At 52.6% G+C, this 16671-nt stretch overlaps 2 protein-coding genes across 8 annotated transcripts in view; one reads left to right on the top strand and one right to left on the bottom strand.

Moving 5' to 3' along the window:
- The window catches only part of LRRFIP1 (LRR binding FLII interacting protein 1), a 132775-nt gene that overhangs the window by 69085 nt on the left and 47019 nt on the right, over positions 1–16671 (bottom strand). Inside the window, exon 1 of one of the 7 annotated variants that reach the window (XM_081260833.1) lies at positions 2457–2813. The exons of 5 other annotated variants lie outside the window; for them this stretch is intronic. In XM_081260833.1, coding sequence (XP_081116959.1) covers positions 2457–2522 — 66 coding nt within the window. In that variant the 5' untranslated portion in view covers positions 2523–2813. Of the gene's footprint in view, positions 1–2456; positions 2814–16671 lie in introns of those variants that run through there. One more of the 7 variants, XM_081260830.1, reaches the window with a different exon arrangement.
- LOC308630901 (dual specificity protein phosphatase 22-like) lies at positions 4546–5444 on the top strand. The gene has a single exon (XM_081261696.1). It carries the CDS (start codon positions 4700–4702, stop codon positions 5252–5254), a length of 555 nt encoding a protein of 184 aa, XP_081117822.1. The 5' UTR covers positions 4546–4699; the 3' UTR covers positions 5255–5444.

Here is a 16671-nt window from a genome sequence, read left to right as displayed (position 1 = left end):
ACAAACAAGCAGAAGTTACGAAAGTGAAGCCAGTTTCCACACAGTCTCAGAGGGTCCTCTCCTGCAGCCCCAGGGCAGCAAGGACTTCTGCGGAAGCCCAGACTGCCTGCCTCTGCCGGTGAGGTGGGGCGTGCTACACCTACCCAGCGGTCCCTGTCACACCTAGGTGGCCCTAGCTCCTCCTTCCACTGGAGAACCGTTTCCAGTTCCCAGGAGCCAGAGACATAGAATGCAGAAAACAAACGGCACAAGGCAGTCTGATAGGCTCACTGCTAGTCTCCAACTGCACACCCGACCTGTGGCCTAGGGCAGCCCTGGGTGACGCCCCTTATGCCATCTCCTTCGGCCACTTCCTTCCAACCAGACTACTGACCTCATAAACAGGGACCATGTTTTATTTTGTCCTCTGTGTCCCTTTTTAATAGTATTTTTTTGCCATTATTTACTTAACAAACAAAACCAAAAGAAAACCAAAACAAAACAAAAAACACCTTCCACAGGAGGTTCACTGTTTCTTACTGGAAATCACCAGGGCCACTACGTCCCAGAATCTGGCAGTCTGGGTTTTTAAAGGATACAGGGACACATACAGCATACATTCTGTAACAGTCCAGACAAGCAGCCCTTAATCAATACACGAACAAGGCTGCAGAGAAATGTATGGACATTCACACTGGAGAGATTTAAAAACAAAAAAAGACTAAAAATAGCTTCCCCTGGGTCAGGGCAGGCCTCACTGCCAAATGAATTCTACCATAGACTTTCTCTCTCTCTCTCTCTCTCTCTCACTCTCTCTCTCTCTCTCTCTCTCACACACACACACACACACACACATTCTTTCCATTTTCTGAGGTTACTCAATTCTGGGTTGGGGGTGGGGGATGGTGGGCCTGGTACCGATGAGCACCCACCGAATGGGACTCAGCTCCAGGCTTCCCTGCAGGTCCAGGCCCAGGCCTCCTGGGGCTCCCTGTGTTCAGCAGACTCACACCCAGTGTCTAGGAGTGCCTGCGGCAGGTGGGTTCACTGGGCACTTCCTCCAGCACTCCCTGCTTTCCTCACACCCTGTCCCAACGTTCACTCTTCCTTCTCCAAGACTCCAACAGTTGGCTCTTGGTGCAAGGATCGTGCCCAGGGTTAACGTCCACCCAGTCTTGCCTTCTATGGTCTGCCTGGGTTGTTTCTCTGAACACCAGCAGCTCAGGGCATTGCTGTCCCTCCTTCTTTCAAGTCTCTTCCCTGATGGGGATTCCAGGGTCTCCCTGCAGGTTCCCAGGGCCCTAGAAACTCATTAGGAACCTGGTTCCTGGGTTGAAGTGGAAGAACCAGATCCAATAGTCTGGCCTACTGCCTAAACTTTAAAAGAGCTCATAGAAGCACTTTAAATGGACACTTAAAAATCCAAAACACAAAAACCATAAGCACACGTGACAGTCCTCAGCAAGAACTTAATTTTTGAGTGTGCCTTCATCAGAATTTGTGCCTGTACCTCTCCAGCACTTCCTAGTAAGTAGTGGTCTTCCAAGGAGAGCAGCAGTCTACTTCATCCTGAATCTCCATGAACACCTACTGGATGATTAATTCCTACCTGGGAAAGAGCGGCTGTGGTGGGCTCACATTTTTATCTCTGTAGTAATAACTCCATGGAGTATTTCTTTCCCAAAGCATTTTTCCACTCCTTTACTTTTAAATATTTCTATTCACAATCAACCATAAGCTGCACAAAAATGGGTGATCACAAATTTTCCCCACCTTGCCCCTTGCCCAATTTTAAGGCCCAATTACCCTGACATCCTCTTGGGAGTGTGGTGTTGGGTAACGAATTGCCACGTGGAGGATCCTGCCCAGACCTGGAAGACCCCAGGAGACCAGCTTAGATGGGCTTGGGCCTGGGAACCTCTAAGGAGGTGGTCCTAGGTCAGGAGCCCGGGAAATGCTCCACACCATTCCAGCCACTGGTGGTGTCCGCCCACGGTGGAGCGCGGCAGCCTGGAACACCAGCTCCCAGGTGCGGCATTTTGTGAAATACCAAGGTGTGGCAGCTCTGTGGAACTCTAGACCCGCGCGGTCCTCAGACCTCGGCTGGGTCCTAGCCAGAGCCAACCCGAGTGGGAAGAACCTGTCATCAGACATCACCACCCGCAGAGACCACGTTTCTTTTGGTCCTTGGAAGGGGCGCCAGCAGTCAGTGGTGCTTTCCAGCGAGTAACAAGCGGCACGGGACACTCGGCCAACTTACTGGTGGTCAGGGAGCAAAGCCTGCTCTTTCCGGGCATCCGTGCCGGGACATGCGAGGAGGGTCCCGGCCTGGCGGAGCCCACTCCGCCCCTCCCTGGGCACTGACGGCTGCGGCGGAGAGCGCGGGCTGCCCTTGACCTTCGAGCAGTCAAGCGCCAACCCGACGGGGACCGCTCGCAGTCCGGAAACAAAGCCTGGGAAACGCGCCTTCCTCTTACCAGTCTTTGAGCTTCTGGACTCAGACAGTCTATTTCCTTGTTCTGCGACCCCGCAGGGCTGGCCATGATGCCGGAGTGCGGAGCGGACCCAACTTCCCACCCCAGGAGGACTCTCCGCGACCGGCTCCGGCGTTCGCTGGAGGCGAGCTCTCAACGCTGCCGCATCCCCAGCGCTGCGGTCCGCGCCGGCCGGGAACTCGCCGCAGAAACGCGGGCGCCTGGCCAGCCGGACGAGCCCCGGAGCCCACACGCGCGGCTCAGCGGATCCCCAGCTCGGGCGCGGCCCGCGGGGCGGGGCGCAGGTGGCCGCAGGCCTCCGGGGGCGGGGAGAGCGCGTCGAGAGGGGCCCCGGGCCGCCTGCACCCCGCCCCCGGGGGCCCGCCCGGCCCCTCGCCCCGCCCCCGGGGCCCGTCCGCCCCGCGCGCCCCGCCCGCCCTGCCCGAAGGCTCTGCTCTCGCCGGCCTCCCGCCCAGTGCGGCCCCGCCCGCGCTCCAGCTGCGCCGCCATCAATCACCACCCAGTCCCCCCGGCTCACACCGGAAAGGCGGTGCGGAGAGAGACCCAGCGGGCCTCGCCCGACGCCCCGCCCTGGCCGCCCGCTGGTCCTGGCTGAGTCAGCGGGGCCAGCACAGGGAAGCGGGTGTCGGGGGGAGGACGGGCGCGGGGCGGGGCGGCTCGGTGAGGGGCCGGCCGGGGGCGGGGCCGCAGGGGGCGGGGCCGCAGGGGCGGGGCGAAGTTGAACTCCCGGATTCGCCAGCTCTGCCCGAGTTCCGCCGCACCTGCCCGCGCGGTACCCTGCTGGAGCGTCGCCGCCAGGAGGGTGGGTTTCAGGGGTCGGCCCAGGGGCAAGAACGAGCCACGGGAGTGCGAGACGTCCGGCGGATTCGGTGGCCCAGGGCCCGGGCTTTGCGCGGTCCAGGCTTCGGTGGGGAAGACCGTGCCAGGCTCCGCCCGGCGTCGTGTGTAGAAGGGCTGCCCTTCGCACCGTGACCCGACTTCCAGAATGTGCCCCCCTGAGCCGGCGGCCCTCCTACTATAAAAAGGTTCTGCAGGCCAAGCGAGGTGATGGTCCCGAACTGGACAGAAACGACGACGGCAAGGAAGAGGCGCGGATTAGGAAGTCAGCCGTCCCGGCCACGCCTGAGGCCTGCTGCGCCTGAAATGTCCCCGCGCCCTCTACGCCTGTTCTGCGAGGCCCTCTCCAGATCCAGTCCCAGGGACACGTTTTCTCAGACCCTTCTCAGAAAGGTCGTGTCGCGGCTCGGAGCGGGAGACTCAGCAGAATCACCTGGCCTGCTTCTCTACCCAGGCGGCTCCAGAAAGAGGGAGGAGAGACCAGATTCACTTTTAAGCTTTTAAAAGCCCCAGTTTTCTCCCCCAGACCCAACTCTTGTTAACAAGTTAGCGCACACCTGTGTGCACTGGCCTTCCTATGTGGACCCGCGCACCTGCTTGAGGGAAGGGGCTCAGAAGGAGTGGGCAGCAGGGCCGGTGGGTTTTCTGGGGTACAGCATAAGGAAACGGAAGCCTGAGTAAAGGCTAGAAGTCGCTGTGGGAGAAACTCCACAGGTTTAAAGTCAAAGGTGAACAGAATGCCAAGCTTGGTGGATAACATCTCAGGCTCCTAGAAACGACTCTCTAAGGGGATGAAATGCCTAGCTTTTAATAGCTGGCTTCTCAGTGTAACATTGTTTTGAAAAGCTGACATGGTCAGGTGCAGTGGCACGTGCCTGAAATCCAAGCTACTCAAGAGGCTCAGGCAGGAGGATGGCAAACCTGGGCAACTTAGTAAGGGCTGGGGATGTATCTCCATGGTAGACCGCTCCTGTGTTTAATGCCCAGTTCCCCAAAAAAACAATAACAATGTTGGTGTAACAATTCTGGATTCTACCACCCTCACTGAATTGGAGAAGATGATTTTAAGCTACATAAGCAACAGTGGGATTTATGGAATTTATCATAGGGAATGATTATAATTTTCCTAGTAACAACTTCACAGATGAGAATGGCCCTTCTCGCGCTGGGAAGTTCCGGGGTGGCAGAGCGGAAAGCCCTGCCATCCATGCTAGATCCCTAGCGCGGACCGGACGACAGTCATTGCTATTGTTGTTTATACAGCGAGTACTAACTCCCTCCCAAGCGCCTCTGCCCCCGCCCTACCTGCTCCTCCCTCCCGCTGTAATGTGCCATTAGTGAGCCTGCGACCACATTGCCAAGGGTGCTAGAGTTCGCATTCAGCCACCATGGGGAATGGGATGAACAAGATCTCGCCTGGCCTGTACATTGGCAACTTCAAAGATGCAAGAGACGCAGAGCAAATGAGCAAGAACAAGGTGACACATATTCTATCTGTCCACTATAGTGCCCGGCCCATGTTGGAGGGAGTTAAATACCTGTGCATTCCAGCAACAGATTCACCATCTCAAAACCTGACAAGACATTTCAAAGAAAGTATTAAATTCACTCATGAGTGCAGACTCCAAGGTGAGGGCTGTCTGGTGCACTGCTTGGCTGGGGTCTCCAGGAGTGTGACGCTGGTGATTGCTTATATTATGACCGTCACAGACTTTGGCTGGGAGGATGCCCTGCACACTGTGAGTGCAGGGAGATCCTGTGCCAACGCTAATCTGGGCTTCCAGAGGCAGCTCCAGGAGTTTGAGAAACATGAAGTCCACCAGTATTGGCAGTGGCTGAAGGAAGAATATGGGGAGAATACTTTGTGGGATGCAGAAGAAGCCAAAAACATTCTGGCCACTCCAGGAATTCTGAAGTATTGGGCCTTTCGCAGAAGATTGTAATGTACCTGAAGTTTCTGAAATATTGCAAAGTTTAGGCTGGTACTGCCAAAAAGAAAAGCAACATAGAGTTTATTTTTAAGTGTCCAACAGTGGTTTTGTAAACTTGCATACATTGTAATGTTGTAATACGTTGAGAACTGTGAGATTATTTAGCAAAAGAAAATATTTTTACCAAAACTCAAAAAAAAAAGTGTTCCGAGAATAAAGTTTGAATATTTTAATACAGACGGATTTTACATGCCACCTGGAACCCTGTGACCTATCTCCCAGAACAGGACATTGAGACAGTCTTCGTTTGCTCTGTTTTCCCCAAAGGAATGCCTGAAGACGCCTGTATCTGGCCCGGGGAGCATTCTCCCAATCTCAAGGCAGACAGTCACTTGCTAGCCATCAGCTTCTGAAAACCACAGGACTGGGTGGGCAGGGGGGCTTTAGAGCTGAACCACCTGGCCTGTGTCTCAGCTCTGCTGGTCACTGTGGGATCTTGAACAGGTTACTTAGCTAGGGTCTCAAGGGGTCGCAGTAAAATACACCATCGATAATGACATGCCCCATAAAGCAGAGGACCCGAGGGTGAGCCCGGTGTCCAGGAAGTCCCATAAAAATCACACCAACACCCACCTTACTGCTTTATCAGTCCCCTAGCAGGAACCCAGACTCAAGACACCCAGCCTCCTCCACAGCAAGAAGGAAGCGGGTTAAAAGGCTGAGAACTGGAGTAAGCCAGCCAGAGAGACTGGGGACAACTGAAGCAAGAGAATAAAGTATCCTCCACAAAAACTGGGGAGGGTCAAGGAGGTGGACGATGCTGGGACACTGCCAGGAAGTAAGAAGCAAATCACTACAGCAGAACAGGGACAAGTGCACAGAGATGTCAGAGCCACTGGGCAGCAGCACAGTAACACACTTCTGGATGGAGGATGCCCCTTTGTGCTGGGGGTCAGCCCAGGCTACGGCACGGTGGCTGACCTCTGTGCCATGCCTAGTTCTAGGGGAAATGTGAGAGTCTCTGTGGATGCTTGCTACATCTCCTGGTGATGGTATGTAGGTCCCAGGGGCCCAGGAATAAAGTGTAGTGGATCCACATTTGCCTCCATTAATCTTGATACAAATTAATGACCTCTCCTTCAACCCCACTCTTACGCAAATTGGATGGGGGTGGTTGGGTCACTGGAACCTGCAAACCTGGAGCAGGGAAAGCCTGCTAGGAAGCCAGGGTAGGGGGTATGGACTGGAAATGAGGAATGGGAAATGTGGAGGTCTACAGAATTTTCACCCCAATACTCACAGCTCGAAAGGTGGCTTGGCAGAGTAATGTAATGCTGAGAGCCATAGCCAAGTAGGAATGACATATGGCAATTTCCTTGTCAGCCTACCCAATGTTGCTTAGAGGGAGGACTCTTCATTGTGGAAATGGGCTTGCCTTGGACCCAGGTCATTTGCAGTGACATTGCATGAATGTTTGAGAGTTTTGGTTTGAAAGGTGACCCTGCTCAGGAATTAGGGCCGCTCCAGGTTTAGGGTGGATCCTGCTGGATTAGAGTGGCTCCGGGTTTAGGGTGGATCCTGCTGGGAATAGGGCGTATCCTGCTGCCTCAGGCACCCGCTCCTTGAGTTCCCGTTGAGTTCTCGCGGGATTCAGAGGGTATTTGGTACGCAGAGCCCAGTGTATTTTCCCAGAACACGTGTGTAGAGTGCAGGTGAGAGTTCGGGAATAAAGAGTTGCTGTTGGAATCTACAAGGCGTTGTGGTGGCTCGGTTATTTTGTGCCCAGACAGACTGCGGCAATGTAAAATCCTTCACCCTGGGGAAGACACAACTAAACCCACCTAAGGGTATGAAAAAGACAAGAAGCTCAGGTTTCTACCCTCCGGCGGGTTGGCAGAAGAAACCCCAGGGCACCTTTGACAACCTGAGGGGCACAAGGGGCCCCTGTCCATCTGGACTATGGCGCCAGAAAAAGTGTTTATATAAAGAGTTATGAGGTCCATGGTGCAGAGGGCTGCTTTCTCCTTCCTTGGTAAGGGCAGTCAGTGGACAGCCACTTCTAACAAGCCGACTGGATTTCTGGCCCCTTCCTAACCGCCAGCTACTCACTGACCTGTAAAAAACACAGATTTGACCTACTGCACTAATTAAGTCCAGGGTCTCTGTTGAGAGGGCACATTAGGTTTGGGAGAGTCTAACTGTCTACTGTGCTGTGACTCTTCCTTGCCATATGCTCTCAGTGGACGTTATGCATCTGAATTTTCAAAAGCGGTTCTCAGATGCACAAGATCACATGCAGGAACTTCATTGTACAGGGAGGATTCCAGAGAAAAGGACCAAAGGTAATAGCATGGTCTGAATTTGGGGAACCTCAGAATCACAGCTCACTGGCGGAAACCAGAGGACCGAGCCAACTTGGGGCCATGCATGAACTTGGTTTACTTGGTCTCCTTGGTAACCGCCTGTCGCTAGGAGCAATAGCTTTGCCTTCCGCTGTGGCTTGGTGCTACGCGCAGGGCTGGAGACAGATCTTTACAGGAAGACAGCACAAAGCAGAAGGCGGACAGCCAGGGAGAGTGGCTCTCAGCCTCCCCACTAGGTCAGGAAGCCAACCAAGATCACTTTTCTAGATCACAGCCCTAACATATGCTTTCCACAAACATGAATCACCGGCCACATTGATGACTACAGAATAAACATCTCTAAATGACTTGTACACACAATGGATTGACATTTATGTTACTTTGTTTGGATTCTTTTCATGACAATTATCTAAAAATGCTTCACATTATAAATGTGGTTCACAAAATAGTTGCTCAGGATTTGCACAACACCTGTCAGCTTACCAAGTACTGTGTACCCATGCGGAGGCTCACAAGAGTATCAACTTGTCCATGGGCCTCTTGGAAGAGTGAAACCAGGTTTTTGACCCAGGTTGCACTGAAAGCCCTTGAGCAGGCAGTCATGGAAGGCACCTGCCTGCTGCCTGACACAGGTGCTCCCAGACACCCAGGGTCCTCGGGGGGGGGGGGGAGCAGGCATCATCAGGTGGGCCCAGGAAATGCCCTTGGCTCTCCCTGGGCCTAGCCCAGCAATCCCACCTCCTACCCAGGGTCATTGGCAAGATAGTGCACACACCCAGGTCGGGGCCAGGAGCCAGATCTCCCAGGGATACTGGTGGGAGGGGGTATGGCATTGGTAGTGGAATCAAATGGGGGAGTCAGCCCCCACATGCTATCTGTAAAGAAAGTGGCATCCCACAGCCAGCTCAGGCCCAGAGCGAGCCTGACGTACAGGCCAGCATCCTGACTGCCTGATCCTGTGGATAGGAACACAGAAAGCCAGAGAGCTGGAGGCAATGGTGAGCGGCTCTCCAGCAGCCACTGTGTCGGGCTTTACACAGTGGTGTCTCCTCTCAGCTGCCCTGACCCAGGGGCTAACAACCTCCTTCCCTATCCCCACTGGCCTCCAGCCTGTGACGGGCTCTTCTGGAATGGGACTCTTCAGGAATGTTTGGAACACAAATGGGTGGCCACAGCATAAATGCTGGGGAGTAGGTAGGGAGATAGAGGGGAGTTCTGTTAGTAAAACACAGGACTTTGTTAGGTTACCACGAACTCTCATTGATTTGTAGCAATTAGGAATAGACCCACTCTTTTAATAATACATCTTTAGGGTTTTTTCCAATAACTACCTAACACCCAGAATTTGCTACTTTTTCTTTTTTAAATTCTTTTTGACTTTCTGAGTTGGATTTTTGGCTGAACTGAATTTGAAGCCTCAGTGGAGGTGTCTACTAGGCATCTTGGCACAAAAGCACTAACCATTTGAAGGAGATGATAAAAACTGCCCGCAGGCATAAAGAGGAAAAGAGGCTGGAGTGAGGAGTCCGGGGACTCCCACATTCAATGGATGATTCAATGGATAAGGAACAAGCCACGGCAGAGAAGCGTAGTTAGAGAGACAGAAATAGAGGCGTCTCTTGGAAGCCACGGAGCAATGAGAACAAGGTTGAGAAGGCCTTTAATTGGCAAGTAGAAGAACAGTGATTACTGCTTTCTGTTGCTGAAATTCTGGGAGAAAGGCTGGACCACGGGGAGGTCTGAGAGGGAGAGATCGTCATTTGACTCTTTGGGGGTTATTAAGGAGGGAAGGCACTTAAGCCTGTCTGGAGGCTGAAAGGAGAATGAGAAAGGATGGGGTGGGGGTGCCGGGATGTGGCCCCAGAGCAGCCAGTTAAGGGATGGGAGGGGCCAGTGGGACCACCAGGCACTGCACCAAGTACTGACTCAGGGACTGACCTGCCTCAATGGGCGTGAGAGGACCAGAGTGGCCAGGAGTGGCAGGCCAGAAGCAGGATCAGGGACGGTGCAGGGTGGGGTTGAGGGAGAAGGAGAAGCAGGGCCACAGTCAGCAGGGTCCATCACAGAGCTGGACCTGGCCAGCCAGGATCATGCTCTCATGGGTACCTGGACACAGAGGCCTTCCAGGAGTTCCTCCAAGCCTGACTGTGTCACCTCAGGTGAAATCATCTCCCAAAGTGTCCAGGAGTAAGTCCATAGCAATCCCCAATGTGTCTGCTTTCCCAATCCACCTTCAGAATTGGTGATCGTTAGGACCAGGCCAGAGTGGTCACAGAAACATCCCCTGTTCACAGCAACCCCTCCAACAAGTATCCCCCAGGAGATCAATGCTGCTTGTCATGAACAAGGTGCTTTGTAAACACCTTCTGATTCTTTTCTAAAAATGTTGAAAACAAGACCAACAAAATCCATCAGGTCAAATAGGAGCAAACTGAAAAGCCTGCCAAAATCACCTCAGATGTAAAAAAAAGCATCTATCTATATACAGGAACAGAGTAATCCACTTAAGGTGCTTTTGATCAGAATAGATAGCAGTATGGGAAAGCAGGCTTTACTCCCAACCATGATATTCACTAGTGAGCAGAAGACCCCCACGACAAACAATAGATCAAATACTTCAATATACACTAGAATGGAAATGGGAATTTCAAAATAAATGAAAGGAATATAAATAGATAGATAGATGAATGGATAGATAGATACCAATCTATTTGGCATTGTCTCAGTAATCCTGCTTATGAGTTTAACATTCTAGAAAAGACAGGATGTTCCTAACAATCAGAGCCATGGAATAAATGTTCTACTAGCTGAAAAAATCCAAAAGCTGACTAGGCTGTAAATGTGATTGACAAACATCATCCTCAGAAAGGAAGTGTGGGGGTCATAAACAACACCCATCACAAGCAGGGAGGTTCAAGGGTGCTTAGGATGGATTCAAAGGTTCACAGTCCAGGTACTGCTGCCAAAGACCGTGGCTTGCAGATTACCTAAATCAGGAACTGTCCAAACTGACAGGAATAGCGAGAACCTTCCAGGCTAAGGCATAGAAACTTCCTAAGCAGCATCCTTCAAATAAGCTTGCCAAGAAAAGGAATCTCCCTAAAGAAAAACAAAGACTGAACACACTTCAGCAGGCTGCTGAAGTCCATACCCAGGCTTGAACTCCTGTGGCTCCCCTCTGCACTCCAGCCCCTGATGATGGCGCAAACTCAAGTCTCAACAGCTAGACTATAGAAAAGTGCCAGCTCAGGAGCAGCTCCGATCTTGCCTATTCACCTGCAGCATCGTCTTTAGAGAAGATTGTACGGATAGCACAAGAGCCTCACCTCTGGGAAAGGAGGATTGTAGATGAACTTCACGGGGAGTCTAAGGACCAGCAGCTCACAGCAGTCTGGAGAGACATGTTTGGCACAAGAGTGGAAATTCTGGAATAACTGGAGATCAAATAGCTGCTCCTGGCGCGTCACCTTTACACCCCGTTCCTCGTGGGGCAGCGCCTGTGCGTAATGGAAGGGTGGGGCCTGAACTGCCACAGGATTTCCAAATGGAGGTTTTCTTCTGACCACTGGTTTAATTTTAGTTACTCGGATCATACGGAAGTCCCCCCCTCCAGGGGCAGCGCCCTGTTGAAGGTGGTATTAGGCTTCAGGGGGAGAGAGCAGGGTCCCTCACCCTGGCCCTGCTGGCCTTGGGGGTCAGATGCTTCTTTGCTGTGGGAGGCTGTGGGGCGCGTGATGGGCTGTCCAGCAGTGTTCTGGCCTCCACCCACTAAGCACCAGCCTGTGTTCCACCCCAGCAACAGCCCAGACATTGCCCAATGGCTTCCTGATGTAGGGGACACGGCCCGCACCCAGATGAGCCATGCCCCAGTAGACCTGCCGAAAACATGTACAATAATGGTTGGGATGGAGATGTGTAAAGGCACCCCTCGTAGGGCTGGAGGTCAGGAACAAGGAAGTTGGCTTCAGGAACACTGAGAGTGGGAGGGGCGGTGCTCAGAGACATCATCCAGTCCTCCTTGTGGGCCGGAAGAACAGAGGGGTGAGGAGATCAGAGGATTTGGTTTTGCTCTGCAGCACCTCTGAAAAGGCCTGATGGGAGAGCAGAGGTGGCCAGGGAGCATGCACCCCTGCACCCCATGACCCTTGTACCCCACGACCCCTGCACCCCACGACCCCTGCACAGAACACCAGGGATTTGTGGGGAAGATGTCAAACTCCGACGCAGACAGTCAGGTTTGAATTCCTGCTCTGCCACTTACTAGTTTATAGTTTCTAGCGAATCCCACCACCCTTCCAGCTTCCTGCCTAAATCTGGGAGAGGTACTGCCACCAGGCTTGACTGGCCCGAGGTCAGCACAGTAGTGGGAGTGGGCCTGGTCCACACCAGGGCCACAAGGGAGAAGTGGCAGCTCGTGTCATCTGGGACTTTACAGTACATAGATGATTTCCTACAAGGCAAGGGATGCGGATTATAATGTGCATATAGGTTCCAGGCGTCGAGGGTGGAGGCCAGGGTCCCTTGGTCAGCGTGGGTGGAGGCTGGGGTCCCTTGGTCAGTGTGGACTAGGTTTAAGGCCTCCATCTGCATGGCCGAGCACTTAGGGAGCTTCTGCCCTGCCAGGCAGCTGCCACCCTCGAGCCCACAGTGTCGCAGTTGCTCGTCCTTGTTCCCAAAGCCAAGCTCTGGTGCTCTGGGTTTTGAACAAGTCCTTAGGAATGTGACCATGTAAAACATGTTTACATAGAGACCAGGGAAGGAAGTCAAAGTAACAAAGGGCTGCTCTCATCCTCTGGAACCTGGATTGTGCAGCCTTATGGAATCCCTTTAGATACTGTTAGCATGTGTGCTTTTTTCTTAATCCTCGTGTTAAGGAGTTTGAACTTTGTCTGGGACGCAGTCAGTAAAGGACCTACCAAAGGTGTCTGTGTAGGGGAGAGAAGAACCTGGAACGCACAGCTGCAAAACAGTTGGAAATCACCCTCGTTATTCTTTTTCAAAAAGTTCTTGGCTGGGCTCGCAACTTACTCTTCTTCTTTTCTTTTCTTTTTTGGTGGTGCTGGGGATCGAACCCAAGGCCTTGCCCACACGGGCACACACTCTGCCACTGAGCTACACACACCCCGGCCCTCACCATTTATTCTTCTGCATTAACTTCTGAATCTATTTGTTAAACTTTAAAATCAACCCAAACCATCCCCCTAAACTGGATTTTATTTCATGACATTATCTTTATAAATCATCTGGGGACAGATTAACATCTTTTCAACACTGAGTCTTCTCACTCGGGAACAAGGTGTTTCTTGTCCACTTCTCAGTTCCGTGTGTCCCCTGGCAAACTACAGTAGTTTTTCTCATTGCTCCTGCATATTCCTTTATTTCTGTATGCTACTTTGCATGGGATCTTATCTTCTCTCCATTATTAAAAAAAGCTTTGGTAGGACATTGGAGTGTTCTGGAGCTTGTTTATTTTATGACAAACTCTCTTACTGAACTCTCAGTTCTAGGCTGACATTTGTGATTCTAAGCATCCATGATCTATGAACAGTTACAAATGCCATTTGCCCCCTTGGTCAGACCTGCTTTCTTTCCTGGGTCTGAACATCGGAACTCCCACCATCATTACAGCTTTACAGTCTCCTTGATCACAGCCTTTCTTCTTAAAGTGGATACTCTGCAATTAGGGAAATAATGAGGACACGGCTGCTTTGTGAACTAGTGCTCACGCCATAATAATACAGGACAGGGGTGGAGTCTTGTTAGAATTTAAATAGCACTTAAAATGGCCTACCAGGTAAACAGAATAGTGCAGTGAGGCACTGAAAAGAAACAAATTATAAGTCTCCCAACAACACACCTGGCCTGAAGGCTAGAATCTAATTTTGACCAGTAAAAGATAACCAGGCAACCATGGGGAGAAGACTATACTTAGGTCAGTGGAAAGTTTTTATTGTTGTCAATGTTAGAATTCAGCTGTGTTCTGCAGAGACAGCTCCACCGGAGCACAGACCCAGGGCCGCTGCCCTCGGGAGAGCGCTCACCTTTGGGCACGTTGTGTGGCCTGCCTCTGTCCCTCGGTTTCCTCACCTGCAAGAGGGGAGTGATAATGGCACCTGGTTCATAGGGCTTGTAAGGACTAAATGAGGTGTTGATCATAATCATGATTTTGATAAACATAATGCTAACGGGAAGTGAGGTGAGTGCCTGGTCTACACAGGACAAGCTACCAATCAGTTCAGGCAGCAGTCGTCTGAAGGGGATGTGGGAGTTGACACTTGTCACAAACAAACCTGCCTCTCTCTTCCTGCCACACCCCAGCGCACTGCCATCTAGGCCTTCCCTCTGGGGCTCCGAACCCCGAGCCTGCCACGTGCCCCGGTGTCGGGAATTCCACAAGCTGGTGAAACATACAGATCCTCTTAACTGGAATTCCAACTCTTGAGGTTCCAGTGGGGACAATCATATTACTTTTCTAGAATAAGAGGCCTGAACTTTGTTATGGTGATTTTCAATAAGACCTGGAGTACTTCCTTGTTGAGAGTTGTACTTTAGGTCACTGGTCTTGAACTTCACAACCCAGATAAGGAGGGATGTCTCTCCAAAGAATGGGGTTAGGCAAGAGGAGCTGGTGAACTTCTCCCTGAGGGCCCAGAGACCTTCCTACTGTATAGGTTTTAGGAAAGGGAGGACTCATATGCTCACGATGACACAACCATCTGAGTCAAGATGTTGCAGGATTCTGCTCCTCTGAGGTCCCTGTGCTGGGGCTGGAACCCAGGGCCTCACGTGCTCAGCACAGGCTGCACCACTGCTGCCATGCCCCGTCCAGGTCTCTGGAGCAGACCGAGTCACCGAGACAGAAGTCAGAATGGTGGCTGCCAGGGCCTGGAGAGGAGGGATAGGAGCCAGTATTGTGGGGACAGAGTTTCAGTTGTGCAAGATGAAGATATTGTGGAGGTGGATGGTGGTGATGCTGACGACTGATGTGTGCTCCGTCAGGAGGCTAAATATCTTATTATTATGTGAGTTCCAGCAGGCTCCAGATGAGCCTGGACCCAGACCAGGTTAGGAAATCTGTGTGGAGAGAAACCTCTGAGAGTGCAAAAGATTTTAAAACCAGCTTCCTGCCACAAGCCATGGCCATATGAAATTCACAGAAAGCCATCACGACCCTGTAGCGTTTTCAGGCATCACCAGGAAAATAATAATTAGGTCTGGCAAGATGGCAGCTTGTTGACAGTTGCTCATTTAATTTAAAAAGGAGGAAAGGCGGGCAGGCACCATAGTAGGCATATACACTTAAAACATTTACCATGGTCTTTTATTGGAAAAGCAAAGCATGGCTGGAAAAATTTATGACAATCAAGTTTATACAGACAGAAATAGAACCGGCTGCCAGGGGCCAGGGGCAGGGGAGGGTGGGAAGTTAGTGTTCATGAGGACAGAGTTTCTGTTTGGGAAGATAGAAGTTCTGGAGATGGAGGTGGTATGGTAGCATAGCAATGTACTTAATGCCACTGAGTAAAAATATCAGGACGGTCAATTTTGTGTTAAGTCTATTTTACCAGAATGAAAACTCGGTAGGAAGTCTCACATATAGGAACACGGCCAGCTCAGCTTGCTGCTTCCTGACATCCTATCCCACTACTCAACGGTGCTCACCAGGAGCAAGAGACTGCAAAGCGCTGATGGGGAGTCGCAGTGTCTTCTGTGCAGAATAAACTCCATCATAAAACTGAGGCGGTGGTCTACGTCATTATGAGGATTGGACATTCTTTCCCTTCCATCTTCTGATGTTTCCACGAGTGTGTACTACTTTTAATTTTAAAAGAGAGAGGCCACAAAGTTCATTTCCCTCTTTATACGAAGAGAAAGGAGGGAAGAGTGGAAAGCAAGGTGTCCTGGAGGCTTTAGACACTGCAGCGGCCAGGCTGGACGCCACGCTGGGTTCTCCCCTGGTGGGTGGGTGCGTGCGGGACCCCGCGGGCCGGCTGGGGAGCCCACGCCTGTGATCCCAGCAGCTGGGAGGCTGAGGCAGGAGGATTGCGAGCTCAGAGCCAGCCTCAGCAATGGTGAGGCCCTGAACAACTCGGGGAGACCCTGTCTCTACATAAAATGCAAGACAGGGCGCGTGTGGCTCAGTGGTCGGGTCCCCCTGAGCTCAATCCCTGGCACCCCCCTCCAAAAACAAAAAAAAACACAACCCTCCCAACAAGAAACAAACCCCCGGGCTACAAAGGAGCCGCTGCCCCGCACACGCCATCGGAGGACACTCGCGAAGGCGCAGGGGCGCGTCCTCCCCGCCCGTCGGGAGCCCAGCTGAGCCTCTACGGCGCGGGCGCTGCAGGGGCAGCGGGACTGGGCGCCGAGGCCTGGGCGGAGGGGCCGCGGGGCGAGGACCGGCCGCGACGCCGGGAGGACGGAGGCGGAGCCCGCCGCAGCAGCCGGGGAGACCGTCGTCCGGGCGACGCGCGCAGAAACAGGAAGCGGGCGCCGGAGCCCTCGTCCCGCCTCGCACGCGCCCTCTGCCGGGCGCCCCTGGCAGCGCACGGCGGCCGCGAGGAGCTCCGCGCCCCGGGGCAGGGGAGGGCCGGCGGCCGCGCCCGCGCTCCGCTCCGGAACCTGCGCCTCCTCAGTCAGGCTCCCAGCGGCGCAGCAGTGACCAGACCGTCACGCCATCGTTCCCAGCTACCTGCCACAGCGGGCGGGACGCGGGAACGTCGTGGCTCCTCGTGCGGACAGGCCGCGCACACTCCCGTTCCAGCCGCAGCTTCCAGCCCGCCTTCCTCACGCACCGCGAGGCTAGGCTCCAGTTTCAGCCTCTCGGGAATCTACCCCAGGCCCTTGGGTGACTCTGGGACGCCACCTGAAGTACAGTTCTGGGTCTGTCACGGTGTCAATGCAGTTCTTTGGTCTTCCTTGATTTTTTAAAAAATCACATATTGGTTATTAATATGATTTTTTTACATTTTTATTTTTATTTATTGGTTGCTCAAAACATTACAATGGTCTTGACATATAATATTTCATATATTTGATTCAAGTGGGGTGTGTTTTTTTTTTTTT

Source organism: Spermophilus citellus (genome assembly GCF_964194105.1).
Source record: "Spermophilus citellus genome assembly, chromosome: 11".
Lineage (NCBI taxonomy): Eukaryota > Metazoa > Chordata > Mammalia > Rodentia > Sciuridae > Spermophilus > Spermophilus citellus.
The sequence above is the reverse complement of the archived record's forward strand: the minus strand, read 5'-3'. Positions and strand labels throughout refer to the sequence as shown.